This window comes from Vanessa tameamea, chromosome 2, assembly GCF_037043105.1.
Source record: "Vanessa tameamea isolate UH-Manoa-2023 chromosome 2, ilVanTame1 primary haplotype, whole genome shotgun sequence".
Classification (NCBI taxonomy): domain Eukaryota; kingdom Metazoa; phylum Arthropoda; class Insecta; order Lepidoptera; family Nymphalidae; genus Vanessa; species Vanessa tameamea.
Genome location: NC_087310.1, coordinates 14,815,021 through 14,830,794, shown reverse-complemented (window position 1 = coordinate 14,830,794; position 15,774 = coordinate 14,815,021). Strand labels below are relative to the sequence as shown.

At 33.3% G+C, this 15,774-nt stretch overlaps 1 protein-coding gene across 1 annotated transcript in view; it reads left to right on the top strand.

Moving 5' to 3' along the window:
• Positions 1–433: 433 nt before the first annotated feature.
• LOC113394119 (cell adhesion molecule Dscam2-like) overlaps positions 434–15,774 on the top strand; it is a 42,040-nt gene continuing 26,699 nt past the window's right edge. The window contains exons 1-4 of the mRNA XM_064216641.1: positions 434–591; positions 12,956–13,105; positions 13,346–13,463; positions 13,709–13,919. Of these exons, the coding sequence (XP_064072711.1) occupies positions 495–591; positions 12,956–13,105; positions 13,346–13,463; positions 13,709–13,919 (576 nt within the window). The 5' untranslated portion in view covers positions 434–494. The remainder of the gene's footprint in view (positions 592–12,955; positions 13,106–13,345; positions 13,464–13,708; positions 13,920–15,774) is intronic.

Here is a 15,774-nt window from a genome sequence, read left to right as displayed (position 1 = left end):
CAGATCAGGGTCTTTTTAACTGGTGGTAGGGACTAACTTGACCATCCATGAGTAAGTGTAATGCTTCTATATTGAATTAAGGAATTTGATTCGGTTGATTTGTTCTTAAATAATATGTAAATTCGTGGACATTAATTTCGCACGATAAGTTGGCTACTATATCGATTCCAAGCCAATTTAAGCTGACGTGTCCGTATAAAGTAATAATCTGTGTTAATGACTTCATACTGAGAAAGGTTTATTAATAGCAACGTTATTATTTGTTTAAAATACGAGTAAAGCAGAAATATTTGAATAAGGAAGGAATTTGTGTTATTAGACTAATTCAGAGAGTTCTCTGATTCTAATAACGTAACTTACGTTACTATTCATAAAATTATATTTTATCTACGAGTCTATCTGAAAACTAATTTTCCCATAAAATTTTAGTGATGGATGTACCCTGGGAAGTACGTGTTCAACCGACGCACGGTGTGTCTGGTGGCTCTGCGCTGATGTCTTGCGCGGCCTCGGCTCCGGTCCGAGGTCACATCACAGTCACGAGGTGGTTTAAGGATGGTAGCGTCCTGGCTCCCATGGCGGCTGATGCTGGTAAGTACAAACCAATATTTTATACAAAGAATTATTGAAAATAAAATGGATTATAATGGAAAAGCAGGAAAAAGTAAAGCAGGACTTACCAAAATAGCAAATAATAATAATTTCATGGAACTAATGTTTAAAGTGTTCCTCAATTGATGTTCTTGAAAGGTTTTTTAATGGGGCGATGATTAATAATAATGTCGAAGCGATAAATTCCAAACTCAAACACCGGTTCCAATATAATGCTATAGTCTGGAAAGTTGCCAGCGACTCCCCGGATACCTTATAAAATCCAAATTAATTTCCCCCTCGGGCCAGCCCGGCGATTATTGCCTTTTCGCGTGGGTGAAAATTAAGATTTTTTCCTACAAAGTGGCTGTCCGCGACAGAAACAAGAACTGGCGTCTTTATGAGATCTAATTCTCTCGATTAGGAGAGAAAATTCGATTACCATCTCTCATTTCGAAACGATGCTATCTGTTTTAGATTTTTCCGTTCGCTCGTCTTTTTCCTTTTCGTTTAATATTCAACGAATAAAAATGAAAACAATTTAAAGTTCGAATTTTAAATTCTTTCTTTTTATTTTATAACGTACAAAATTCGTTGCAATGGTTCAATTTTTTTTATAAATTGCAAATGATAAATGATAGATGGATGACCCATCTTTTGCACGTTTAAAACACTTTACTAGTAATAGTTAACTTGGTGTTAGAGCCTTTTGTAAGCCCGTCTGGCTTGTACCAACTCATCAGACATTCTATCGCCAAATAGTATAATTAGTATTACTGTATTTCGGTTTGTCAATATTTAGGTATAAAAAGTAACATATGCCAGCTTGATACTAAAGGAAGGACCTTGAGTATCAATCTTGCTTCAAACTAAATTACATCAAATTTAGCTATGGAAGCATTACATACAGATTTACTTTAGCATTGATAAAATAAGTACGTATATATTTTACTTTGTAAATTAGCCGTTCTATTAATTAAAAAGTTAGCTTAGTGCAGATGGTTCTTGCGCAATCAGTGCTCAGTGCCAGTAAAAATGCTTTTCCGGCAATTTCTCCGAATTATTCGTCTTACTTCTGTTATTTAAAATAAAATTTATATACATAGCTACTCCTCATTTTGTTTGTCATTATAATTATTATGTGCATGAATAAATATTTTAATAATTTTTTATTCGTATCAAATACGAATCACGACTTTGTTCTGTTGTAATTTGGACATGGAACTTTAGCAGAAGGGTCTTTCGGTTATCCTCTGGGGTCATTTCCATTTCAAACCGCGAAAAGTATTTAATTTGTTGGCGCAGAATAAATATATCCATTTGAGTTGTTCAGGGACAAATATATTGAATAATGTGTGTCTTTGTGAAATACCACTGACTCACGAGATCTCAAAAACTATATACTCCATTGACGTAAAATTTCGCATAGTTACTTTTTTCGCGACGTTCAAGACGACGTTTAAGAAAAGTTTTTTGGAAATTTATACTTCAGTGGTGGGATAACTTTGTGTACATTTCAACCGTATGAATACGGAAAGACAGCTAGTATTATCTTAAAATATCTTAATCTTAGGATAATTTTTTACGGGTGGGGTGTAAAAAAAATTGTAAATCTGAAAAAAAAAATGTAAAATTGCAAAACAATCAAGACCTTAAAGAGAACAACGGCTGTATTTAAAAAACTCAAACAATTTGATCGCTTCGTAATTTAATCCCATGAATTCGGGATCGTGTAACCTTATAGACGAATCACTAGACTAGATACAGACAATTACAATATTAATATTTTGATAGGATTACAATAAGAACAGTATTGAGAACAATAGTGTTGTATTTGTAAAACGTAAAACCCGTAAGTTCGGAGACGTATTAATAGCTAGTTTGTTTGCTTATAACTAGAAAACCACCGAAGCGAAGTCCCGAGACGGATTAAGAGGCAAACGTAGGATGGACGGGGATTATTAACGCCTCTATGAGATCCCACGTCTCTCTTGTTTCGATGTATTCTCATAGCTATTCTGTAATTTAATATCATATATTCTACGTGCCGCTGTGCAATTTAATTTGCGTAAAATTTTGATATATAGTTATTCTTTTGTCTATCTGTAAGTAATATTGTTTATATACTAAGTATTATTTCTGTGTACAAACGATGTATCGCCAAAATCCACTCACTGGTATGATTTTCGAAGGATAGGTGACCCGAAAGATTTTATACATCATTACAAATCGATCAGATGCTCACACGTGAACGTGGAGGCATTAACAAATTTAATTTGTTTTTATTTTCGCCGTCTTTATTCTTACATTAGTCATCTCACGCAGGCGAAGACAACTTTTTTATGTTATGGGGGGCAAACGAGCAAGAGGCTTTACCTGATGGGAATTGACTACCAACGCCCATGGGCATCTGCAACACCAGGGGGCTTGCTGTTGCGTTGCCGGCCTTTAAGGAAGGAGTACGCTTTTTCCTTGAAGGTTCCCAAGTCGTAGCGATTCGGAAAAACGGCGGCGAAATCTGGTTCCACAGAATGGTTGTGCGAGGCAGAAAATGTCTTAAAAATCGCTATATCTATAAAATATATATATCTATAAAATATACTCCATCAATGTACAACCAATCATCCATATTAATATTCATACATTCACTGTGCCAGTATAGACTGACCTTTTAGACCCTTTAAACTAGAACATAATACGTAGTGTTGATGCTTGGTGCTTGAATGATTGATATACATGTAGGACCTATCTAAATGGACTTGCACTAAGCCCTGCTAGGTTAAATAAGTACCTATGTTTTATCAACATTTCCTTCAGACAACAGACGTCAAAACAAACAACATTAGTAGCAAGCTGTAAATGTTGCTAAAAATACATTTACAAAGTCGTTGTCTAAAATCTTAATTAAATTAAGCCAAAGTGAAAGTGTTTAACAGCAACGTAATTTACAAACTAAAAGGAGTTGTCTAAACAGCGCCCGAGGACGACAGAGAATTAAAAGTTTCAATAAAAGCAAAACGTTAATGCAAGTTTAATGCCGGCCTTTATGCTAAAGATAACGTGGCCCGAATCACGGAGATAAGATCTCACTCAGTAATGAGATCTGTGTTTAATTTACTTTATTCGAGTTTTCAACTTTGGGGATGCAAAATTTCTATAGATATGTATCTAAATAATAAAAAAATACTGACATACTCTGTACTTAAAATGGTGAAAAAGAGTTACTACTGCGTTTCTTGCCGGTTCTGATAGAATCTCCTTTCCAAACACATATATAGTAAACTCGGGTGTGTGGAATACATATTATGTATACTCATCACACCCATTGGCATTGTTGGACGAGACCAGAAGATCCAATGACAAGCGATTTGAAATAAGTCTTGAAATTCTATTTAAATTTAGCGCGGAGGTTGACACTTGAGATAGAATACATATATCTATGTTTTTGATTTATTACAAGCAGCAGAAACACCTAAATGTTACCTGTTTAAAATCCCGGTAACACACTGGCTTAAAAAGAATATTTTGTTATGTAATTAAATAACAAACGAACACTATATCCTATAAAAGAAAATCAGCATTTTTAATCTACATATCGTGCTTCTAAAGAGCTCTCTCCGTGAAGTCGACAGATTCTTCAGTGTTTATGTAGATTAGCCGTGCCTAATACCTTAGCTGGGTAATTTTTGGTACGGGCATCAACTGAGACAAAAGTTTGGGAACGCTTGCTCCGTCGGATTAAAATGAGCCGGCTGGAAAACGTGCTGTTGAATTAATATGAAACTATACATCGCGATTTATAGACTGTCAAGGATTAAGACTAAGCTGTATGAAAGCAATATAATTATCTTAAGCAAAGATGAACTTTTAATTAAAACATTTCTTACCTCACTTGAATAACAATGGTCTCATATTAAACGACTCGTGACTGACTTTAACGCAAGATCTATTAACGTGAAATCATATAAAATTCAACTAGTTCGAATGTAATAACAATGACTATATTTTATTAATGAGATTGAGGTCGCCTGATATTCAGACCAAAAGTCAACGGCAAATTGTGAAAGTGATGGGCATTTTTGCTGTATTGTACACTGCGTCATCTCTATTATATTTTATTTGGAGTGTACTCTCCATTCCTTCCCTCTCATAATCCATTGGGACAGCATATCTGAGACGAAAGGATTCAAGCGCAGAACCTATGACTTTCTTGCCGAGGTACGGGAATACTGGTGACTTCCAAGCTCCATATTACTACTCAGAATTTCTTTTCAATAAAACATTTATTGACCCAAACAGGTTTAAACTCGAAATGTCAAGATCCCTATTGATAAATTAGCCGCTAGATAAATGAGGCGAAAATGTAATTTATATTATAAATTTTGCAATCTCTTATGAAAACCAATTTGAAATAATTTGTTTTCAATAAAGGAATTGAGTACGTCGTCTGAGAGCGAGCGCCAAGGCGTGGACACTCGAGCAATATTTTACTAAGTACTTACGGATAATTAATTAATTTATTTTACACTTTAAACAGAATTAATTTATATCTGTAATCTCTTTTAATCTTAGGTAAGAGATATATTACGATAAAAGCACTTAAGGTATCGTTAGCATTTAAAAAATATGTTAAAAACACTTAAGTGATCTAAAATTTTGTTTGTTTTGATTCTGAAACATATAAATTCAATATGAATCATTGACTTTATATAAATCCTTTACAATTTATTTTACTTTAAAAAACCATAAGAACTTATGTTCGAAATAAAAAACATTGCAGTCCCGATGAAGCCATATTATTTACATTTAACGATTTAATAACATTATGATTTCTGTAAAAAACGATTTAAAAGACTTTATTAATATACGACACAAATAAAAACTTTACTTGGTGGTAGGGCTTTACAAGTCCGTCTGGGTAGGTACCACCCACTCATCAGATATTCTACCGCCCAACAGCAGTACTCAGTATTGTTGTGTTCCAGTTTGAAGGGTGAGTGAGCCAGTGTACCTACAGGGACAAGAGACATGGCATCTTAGTTCCCAAGGTTGGTGGCGCAATGATGATGTAAGGAATGGTTAATATTTCTTACAGCGCCATTGTGTATGGGCGGTGGTGACCACTTACGATCAGGTAACGATACCATAAAAAAACCACTTGCAGCAAAACATACGCCTTTCATACAACAGTTTTAAAGTATGAATTTTAAAGAAAACAGCAAATCATCAAAATTTTCATTTCAATTTTCATTCAAGCACTTTTAAATATATTTTAAAACATATTCTACGTCACATTCAGCGATTTTATTTACATTTTGTAACATAACATTTTAATTTAAAATGAGGTCCATTCCTTTTCCCAAACTTTGGGAACGAATATGTTATGTTCCTCGTGCCTATATTTACACTGGCTCACTTATCCTGTTCGGCGAAATTAAATGACGAATAGGTGATGCCCAGACGTGCTATCAACAATTCAAGACTGTATATGAAGATATTAAACTTATGTATAAAACGAATTCTAAGACTAGCCGGTTATTACCTACGTTTTTTGATCATCTATATTATGTTTTTTAAAAATTTTATATGTTGTACTTGACTTAAATATACATATACTATTGACTATATTTTTTTATAATAAAATGAAGTCTCCTGGGTTCCTAATATAAAAAAACATCACATGTGTATAATTTCAAAAGGACATAAGCTTAATAATCAGAATTAAAAGTAAAAAAAATCTTTCAATTTGTAAAATAACGTATTAATTATAAGTATTATACAAAAAATCAACACTAACACAATTATAATTTATCCGGCAAAATGAATTTCCCGAGCAATGTTGTCTTAGTACTTAAAATAACGTCTGTTTGAATACCTAAATGTTTTTTTTATAGCTATCATAACACGAGCCGCCCGAATAGCCGTAACTGTTATGTGTCTGTAATAAAATGATCGCATCCTCCCCTGGGATGAATGTTACCGAGCGTATGAAAATATATCACCATTGTATATATTGATAAATGAGTAATTTTTAATGTCAATAATATTTCATTATTGTACTGTTCAATAATTCAGCAAGTATTTCTCAATAAGAGCGAGATGTACCAGGTCACGTTACCTATTTATTTGAGAGTAAATTGTTCACTATATTGGCACTGTTAGTAGTTTAAATGCAAATTTCGTTGAATTGCCAGTGTCCTAGTTCTGTCTAGTTGTTTTTAGAGAATACTTGAAAAAAACATCCTTCAAAGGCATTATACAATACCTTTAAGTGCATATATTACCCCGTACCGACAGATGGCGGTTATCAAATATTTCACGTTTCTGAATCACGCAGGCTAGATCTTTGACACTGGCTTTTTATAGTCTAGAGAAACATTTGTAATGCTTATTACTCATTCCAGTCGAAAGGAGAAAAACATTTTTAGTTTCCCTGATAATATTAAAGGTGTAAGTAAATTTACTTAAAGAAAAACTCGGATCAAGGCTTTTGAAAATCTCATTTAAAATAAACATATTTCTGCCATTAACATTAAATATTGAGAAGTATTTTAAAAATATAAACAAAATGTCAATATTGGTAACAAACGTATAAACAAGAAATCTATTTCAAAATGAAAGGAGAATATTACTTTTTCTAATTAAATTGAAAAGCAATTTAGAATCCTCTCTCGACCTCTGTAACGCTTTGCACGAACTAAATTTATATTTGTACGTTGAGTTAATTTAGTTTTAAATCGGTGTAGCTCTAGATACTTAATATATTTACAATTAAGAATATTTTAATATGCTAATAAGTGTGTTATAATCTTAACATTTATAACTGGATATAAGTTAATCAATTAAATAAAACGAGTAATCATCATTTTTCCATTTTTGGAAACCTGAAATAAATATTTCAGTAAATAAATTGTTATCGCTGCTTCCAAAAATTAGAAACTGCTCTACCTTATCTGAAATAAAATAATAAAGGTCGGGATTAAATTAGTCACGATTTAAAAAAAAATTATTAGTGAGAGTCTAAAGCAATTTAAAAAATGTACGAAGTATTTTGTATCGTTATTTTATAGACTTATATTAAACGTAAATGTTTTGGTAGATTCAATCTAAACGAACCGTTATAAATTAATATCAATAAATAAGTAGACTTTAATTACCTACCTGAAAAAAACTACTCAACCAATATTCAGTTTCGAAGGTTTTTGTGTATACTCATATTGGCGACGGTTTTGCTTGTATATTAATAATAATTATATGCGCAAAATCAATGTGTATAATCTTATCGAGACTGCCTCATTAGGTTTGTCTTGGATATAAATCTGAAGATACAGAGCTTAGAATTCCGGATAGATGAATAAAAAGTAATTGGATTATTTTTTCGGTACTTGCAAGTTTGTCTAGTAACTTATCATATATTATACCGCCAAGCAACAATACTTAGTATTTTTTTAAACCATTTACCATTTATTTTTGCTACACATAAACATACATTACAACGATTGTACACAAGAAAATAATTTAATTCAAGGAATACAGTATAGGTAGCAAGGGGTTCATCTTAGTATATGCTGTGCTAATGCACAATACTGACTTTCAGATGGCCCCTGATTATTGAGTGAACACACGCGCGCACACGAAAATTAAAATAAATAAAATGAATGAAATGAAATTATAAGTAACTAAAGTAACTTATTTTTGTGCGAGCCAGGTCGAAGGGCGTGTGAAGTAACATTTCTAACGCCGCCAATGTCTATAGAAACTTGCCCGTCCACCTACAAATTTCATGGAAAAAAAATATCTGTCGATGAATTTTTAGAGGTCGAAGATTGAAAATAGTCTGCGTTACCAATAAAAAAAAAGATTATACGTACACCTGCGTTTACACGCCTTAGAATTAAAATATTTTCTGTACAGTTGAGTTCTTACTGAACAACCGCCGTGACTGATATTCATCAGGAGAACATCCTAATATGACATATGGTACTCAAGACTTTATTTTGTGCACCAAGGTATTCCGTTTCACGTTTGATCGTTGTTACAGTTGTTCAGCAGTGTTTATTGTCTCTGTTTTAAAATAAATATCAGATATATTCAGAGGGACAAAGTAAATAAACCAGACAATTAGTACCAACGAACTGTTAGATCAATAGCCGGTCGGCGTGAACGCAAACAGCGCGATATCCGACGACGCGACAAAGTATAATGAGGTTGGCTGTTGACATAACTCTATCATAGCATTTGTTGAACTTACCAATACCCGTTAATTAGATATTTGTTTATACCTGTCGTGTTTTAGAACTTCTATTAACTGTTAATTTCACGATTGAATTAATGCTTTCAAATAAATACTGAACTGATGTTGTCAATTAAATTCTATGTATTGTGTATCTCTACGTGTTTATGCATGAATACAGATTTAATTATCATTATTATTACAAGTTAACTCTTGTAAACCAAATTAGAGCCAATTCCTCTAACCCTAGGATTTAAAATATTACATAGTTGTAATGACATTGCATTTTTATGGTAAACATAATCAAACGCCCCCAGGACTAGTTAACGACGGTGGAATTGCTCAACAGTCAAAAAAAGCGTGTTTTAAAATGAATTTATTTTTTAAATATTTTTGGCTCTTGTTGTTAACTGAATGTGAGTTCATTTAATAACATATAATCATCAACAATCTTACATGTCAACTATGAGATATGATGTCAGGCGAAGATCACGGGATCAAATTCTCTGTCTGTCTATTGGATGGTAAAAAACTCTGTATTTTGAGTTGATGTTCACAATTCATTTCGTTAGTTAAAATGGGTGTGATACACGAATAAATCTTAAATCTTATTTTTAACAGCAGACGAAGTTTCTTGTTACCTAATACAAATATTATGACTTAGTATTCCAGTCAAATAATCATATGACTAGTAGGTCGCACGCGAAACTTCTCGTTTATTCAACAAATATTTACAAATTTCGAATCATATGACAATGTTTTTTGTTATTTAATTTAATTGTAAACTGACGATGTCTCTTTGCATGATTTACTTTTTTTTGTTTTTTATACAGCCATAGCGCCGCTTCCTACGTGGCCAGTTACTTTTTTCCGCTCTCTAAAATTAATTCTTTGTTAAATATTAACAGTAAAATAAATTACAATCAAGAGTCTTCTTTATTTTTCTGCGGCTGGAGCTCTTTTTATGTGTAGCTTCGCCTTATAATCATTGGGAGAAAAATTGGGTTACGCTATTAATATATAAGATATGATAATTACATTCTCATGGAACAACCAAATCGCAAATTATTAATAAGCTTCTACCTCTACTTTTTAATTGTAGTAAATAATGCAGACGATTATAACTTGTTTTCGGTACAAAACACCGATGCTACAAACTCATATCACCTGAGTTCACCGGCAGAACTAATACGAACAAGCAAAACATATTCCAATTAAAAAGACACAACAGGGAAATACAAGCAGTCGCATCGTAAATTTTAATTTGCTCTCTCGCTCTTGCCAGATTCATTTGAAATTCCATTAATTATAATCGTCTCCCTGCTACCGAAGATCATTACGATTTATAAACAAAAAAAAAACCTTTTCACAAAATTAAAATTTTCGAATGATCAAACATAAAAGCTATTCGTAGCTAGAGGAATACTTAAGAACACTTCAGGGAAGACAAAGTAACAATACTATCAGAACCATCAGTTGACGGTTACAATGGAGGGAAAGAGACTAAGCAACCGGTGCTCGAATGTTGGAAAGAGAAAGAGACATTTAAACAGTTGCCGCGCATTTAGAATTCATTGAAAAAGTCGAAGCTGAAAGTTATCTGATCGTAAAACGGTGACGGCCGTCGGGGATCGCGAACTGGTAGAGAGAAAAGATTATACGATATATTTTTAAATAATCAACGTTAATAAAATAAACAAGGATTTGAATTTAGAATATTCTTGATTGTCTCAATTCAGTGGACAAGTTTGATTACTATATTTATTAAAAAACTTTTTTTTATTTACACAATTCATATTTTAACGAATTTGGATTTAATTATACCCGCTATTTAACTCATCACTAATTGCACTAATTGTGTTAAACTAAATTAATTACTCAATTGGTATGAGGTGTTCTTGATTGCGACCATACCATGGCGATCACGAAATTAATCACGAGCAATAATTAATTTATGATAATAACCTTGATTGACTTGAAACCACAATGTATTATTAAAATGACAAAGGTCAAACAAACGTCTTGCATTTGACGTAAGTAATATTAGTGATTTTCAGATATTGTGCAGACCCAGCTGGTTGTATAATCATCAATTTATTGTATTGCTGTGTTTTTATTTGAAATATAATTATGCCAATTCAATGGAATTTATGCCGTATAACATCTAAGAGTACACGATGCGATTTATTTTCTAGTCACCATACCGTTTTTCTCTTATTTATTTGAACTTACGTAAATGGCAACTGAGCATGCTGATAGCCTGATGTTAAAAAAAAAATCAAGATCAATTTATCTTTGAATAGCTTTATATAGTTTTTTTTTTTTAATAGGATAGTGGATGGGCAAGTGAGCCTGGTAAGTGGTCACCACCGTTCATAGACATTGGCACCGTAAGAAATTTTAATCATTCCTTGCATATTCAATGTGCCACTAATATTGGAAACTAAATTATTATGTCCCTTGTGCCAGTAGTTACACTGGCTCATTCACCCTTTAAACCAGCACAAAAAAATACAAATTATTGATGCTTGAGATTAGAAAGTATGACGAATGGGTGGTATGTACAAAGCCCTAACACAGTTGATGGAAATTGGTTATATAATTAGCAAGGACGTTGTATATACATTTAAAATATCGATAACTCGATCTGTTGTGATATTAGTTATCATATTTAAGTATATTTATATATATTTGAGTAACGAGAATGGATACAATATAATATGTAAAATGAATACTAAAATTGAAGCATAAAATGTGACTTCTATGATAGAAACGCTGACAGGAAATAGATTATCTCAGTATCAACTTTAATAAGAATAAATTTGTTTTTAAATCCTACTTAAAATCAATAAAATAACGCCTAGCTTCAAGGTCAATGTTGGCAAAAAATTGCACAAAACTAAATAACTGTGAACTAAATAAAAGAATTAAGAAATTTAATTTTGTAGACTGTATTTTTTGCAGTTTTTATTGTTTCTTTTTTTAAATATCTGTATGAAAAGTTAAAACTTTTCCTCGCGGCTGTCCACTTTCAGATACTCCGTCAGAACTGTGCCGACGCCAGCACTACAATAGATGTATAAATGCACTCGATCACAGTTGTCCCCTAATTTCACAGTCATGAGATGTGAGCGCTACTTTTCTCACCCGCTTTACCAATAGCCGTTTCATGTAAATGCTTTATTGATATTCATCTTAATTCTAAGTTTATTTGACAGTAAGCACTTATTCTTGTGTCATCGAATGTTTTATACTAAACTTAAAAATAAATGTAAATGCATTCATTTTTCGCATCGCAATGAAGAAAATACTTGTTTTAGTTTTTAATCAATAATAAATATCCAATTCAATTCGGCGTATATTACATTACTTAAATAATATCTTTATACGATGGTACAGTATAATTTGTCAAAGCTCAACGCAGAGTAATGTAAACAGCTAATTACTTATCAATATTGGATACAATTAAATAGAATAAATAGAGCAAACGTATTTTGGTGGTAGGATTTTGTACATGCTCGCCTGGGAAGGTACCACCTATTTATCATATGATTTTCGATCGAACCTCCAGGGTCCACTCCACTAAAACTTCCAGTTTGAAGGTTGACATAACACCTCTGTTACCAAGGTTTGTGGTGCATGTTTGAAATAAGGGATGATTAATTTGTGAACGGTACCATCAAGTGGCCCATTTGTCAGTCAACATACCGATGCTATATAACAATAGGAAAATATCAGACGAGCCTGAAGTATCATTTCAATTTCGCTCGACCTAGTGTATGTATGTTGTTACTTGTGTACTCAAGTACGCGCTGAGCTTCGTCAGATGAGTTTTCTATCGCTTTTTAGTTTTGAAGTAATTTTGTACTTAAGACAAATTAAATATAAAAAAAAACTGAAACGAATTTATGTGAATTCAAAAAAAGAAGGTTCTCAATTCGGTTGTATTTTTTTTCCTTACCTCAGAACTCCATTCCGTCACTTATGAACCGATTTGTATTTTTGTTCTTAGGTTACGCCTACTTTCTGTTTAATTTTGAAGAAAAGATACCTCATATACAGTTGTTTTATCAGCTTCACTCTTTCATTAGTTTTAAAGTTTTACTTTAACTAAATATCGTATTGTTCTAGGCGGTCGATATATGATAGGTGGCAGCCGAGGTGATATCCTGGTGATACGAGAAGCGAGACCTGATGATGCCAGTTCTTATTCGTGCGAGGCTCAGCACGTACTAACGGGGGAGAAGAGAAGGAGTAACACAGCCATGATTGCTGTTTCACGTATGTAAATATTTATAACCGGATTACCATTATGTACAATTAGCAGGTTTGAATTTCTTATTCTTAGCTGAGTAATTAATATAACTTGTTTGACTGTAAGAGGTATAAACACACTCTTAAATGTCCAAGAGTGTATTTTGTCTACAGTTCCTTTCAAATTCTAGTAAGAATAATATGAGGTTTAACAATAGCTTTGATTTTGATAAATACAAGATTGTTATAAATAAATATTTCTTACAGATACTACGGGAAGTATGGCACCAAGAATCCTCACAATATCAGAAGACGAGACAGTTCCTCAAGGAGGGGACATCCGATTAGTTTGTTGTGCTATTGGCAGTCCTCCTCCCACGTATAGGTTAGCCATAATAGCCATAATAGTTTTTTTTTATTATAAGGCAAAATATTTAGATTGTTCCAGATATATCAAAAGTTAACAATGCTACTATATTCGGAAAACTATTTCTATAAATATGATAATCATTTTCGTCTGAAATTTACAAAGCTATTATGGTTTGAAATAATGTAGTTCAATATTCACTATTTAAAAAAAAACTTTTTTCTTCCAAACCTATATAATCCTAACTGAAATTATTTTTTCAGTTGGTTCCGTCATGCAAACGGTCGCCTGAGTCCTGTTTCCAACAGCATAAGGATATCAGTGACAGATCAAGTTTTAATAATTAGACGAGCTCAGATCTCAGACAGTGGCGTATGGACATGCAGAGCTCACAACCAATACGGCGAGCAGAGAAGAGATGCGAGGCTTCGGGTCCGGTCTAGGCTCGTCGTCAGCGTGCATCCACAGCTACAAGTACGTAAATTTTGCGCAATCGTGAAACTTGATATATCTATTTATACAAAACTGCTCCGCCATTTTGTTTTTACTCTCAGAAATGTTTGTACCCATTTTGATTCTGTTTTCACTAATAGACATATCACATTTATAATAAAAATCGTGCTCTATCGATATTAAAGATGATTTCACTTGACTATTTCTGTTGCCTACTTAGCGCTGTTTCTATAGTTTGTACAGAATCAAGATTAATCATAGCCGAGTGGGCATATAATTTAAATATTCATGTAAAAATCGTGATAGTCCAGGGGTTAAGCTATTTAATATTGCGGGTTGAAACTCATGTGTTAAATTTGATTTTATAACTCATACCATAAACGGCGGTGAAGGAACATCGGGTGGAAACTTGCACCTGTGAGAAGAAAATCTTCTACATGTGGAGTAAACTCCATTCATTAGCTGCCTGTAAATTTCCCACTGCTGGGCTAAGGCCTCCTCTCCTTTTGAGGAGAAGGTTTGGAGCATATTCCATCACGCTGCTCAAATGCGGTCTGGTGGAATACACATGTGGCAGAATTTCGTTGAAACTAGACACATGCAGGTTTCCCCACGATGTTTTCCTTCACCGCCGATCACGAGATGAATTATAAACACAAATTAAGCACATGAAAATTCAGTGGTGCCTGCCTGGGTTTGAACCCGAAATCATCGGTTGAGATGCACGCGTTCTAACCACTGGGTCATCTCGGTTCAGTGGAGTAAACTCCATACTTTCTCCATAAAGTCCTAGCCCAGTTGTTTGACAATTACCGGTTGTTAAAGTTACAATGCTTTAATGATAAGGAACAAGAATGTAAATATATAAACCACATACTTCGTTGAATTGAGGGAAAATAATTCGAATAAAATTAGCATATTTTATACAATTAAAGTCCTCGTTGTCCGACAAATGGACCTTTTCCCTTTAACTTGCCCCTTGAGATACACCTTCAACGCTGTCACCGTTTAATTAAAAGTTGAATATATTACACACGGTGTCCGAAGATTCATGAATACAGGGAAACATTATTTTGTGATTAATATACCCTAATATTGATGGTGGAAATTTTATTAAAGTAACGTTGTGACATTTAGCTTGGTCGCTAAAAAGTCCAAAAAAAACTATTTATATAAAAAAGGTTACTGTTATTTCCAGTTGAAACGATGATTATATGTATTAATACAATGGTAGAGGTATCAGGTCTTCTGGATGGGTACGACGCCAGTGAGACAGAGAAACGAGCCAGGATATAACATCTGATTTCCCATGGTTGGCGAAGAATTGGTAGTTTTACGTTTAGCATCTATTACTCGAAATTATTGACTACAAAAATTTACGCATATAACTTCCCAAAATAATCTGGTTTTCTTATTACGATTATATATAGCAACAAAATATATAGAATACCGTCGTACCGTTAGCCGTCACGGCACACGAGTAGTACCCTCTAGCCGCGCCAATAACTCAAACTCAAACTGAACTCAAAGAAGAACTAAAGATATGAACAAGATATCTGAAAAATATCACAAATATGCAAGTAGCACAATTTTCCGACACCCGATTTCTCAGACTCGCCTTGACATCTGCGGCGCGCTGACGCGAAGTGGCAAATTGAAAAATAAGCATTCAGAGCAGATCTAGAGACGTTAGTATTAGCTGTGCGCTCATCGAATATAGACGAGGACGAGGACGAGGACGAATTGTTAGAATAAGAGTATGAGGAGAAAATAATAATGAGCATTATTTAATAAATGTGAATGCTTTGGAAAATGTATACAGTATTCTTTTATTTTTGTTTATAATATTGAAAGCTCTTTGTATCGATAAAATGTA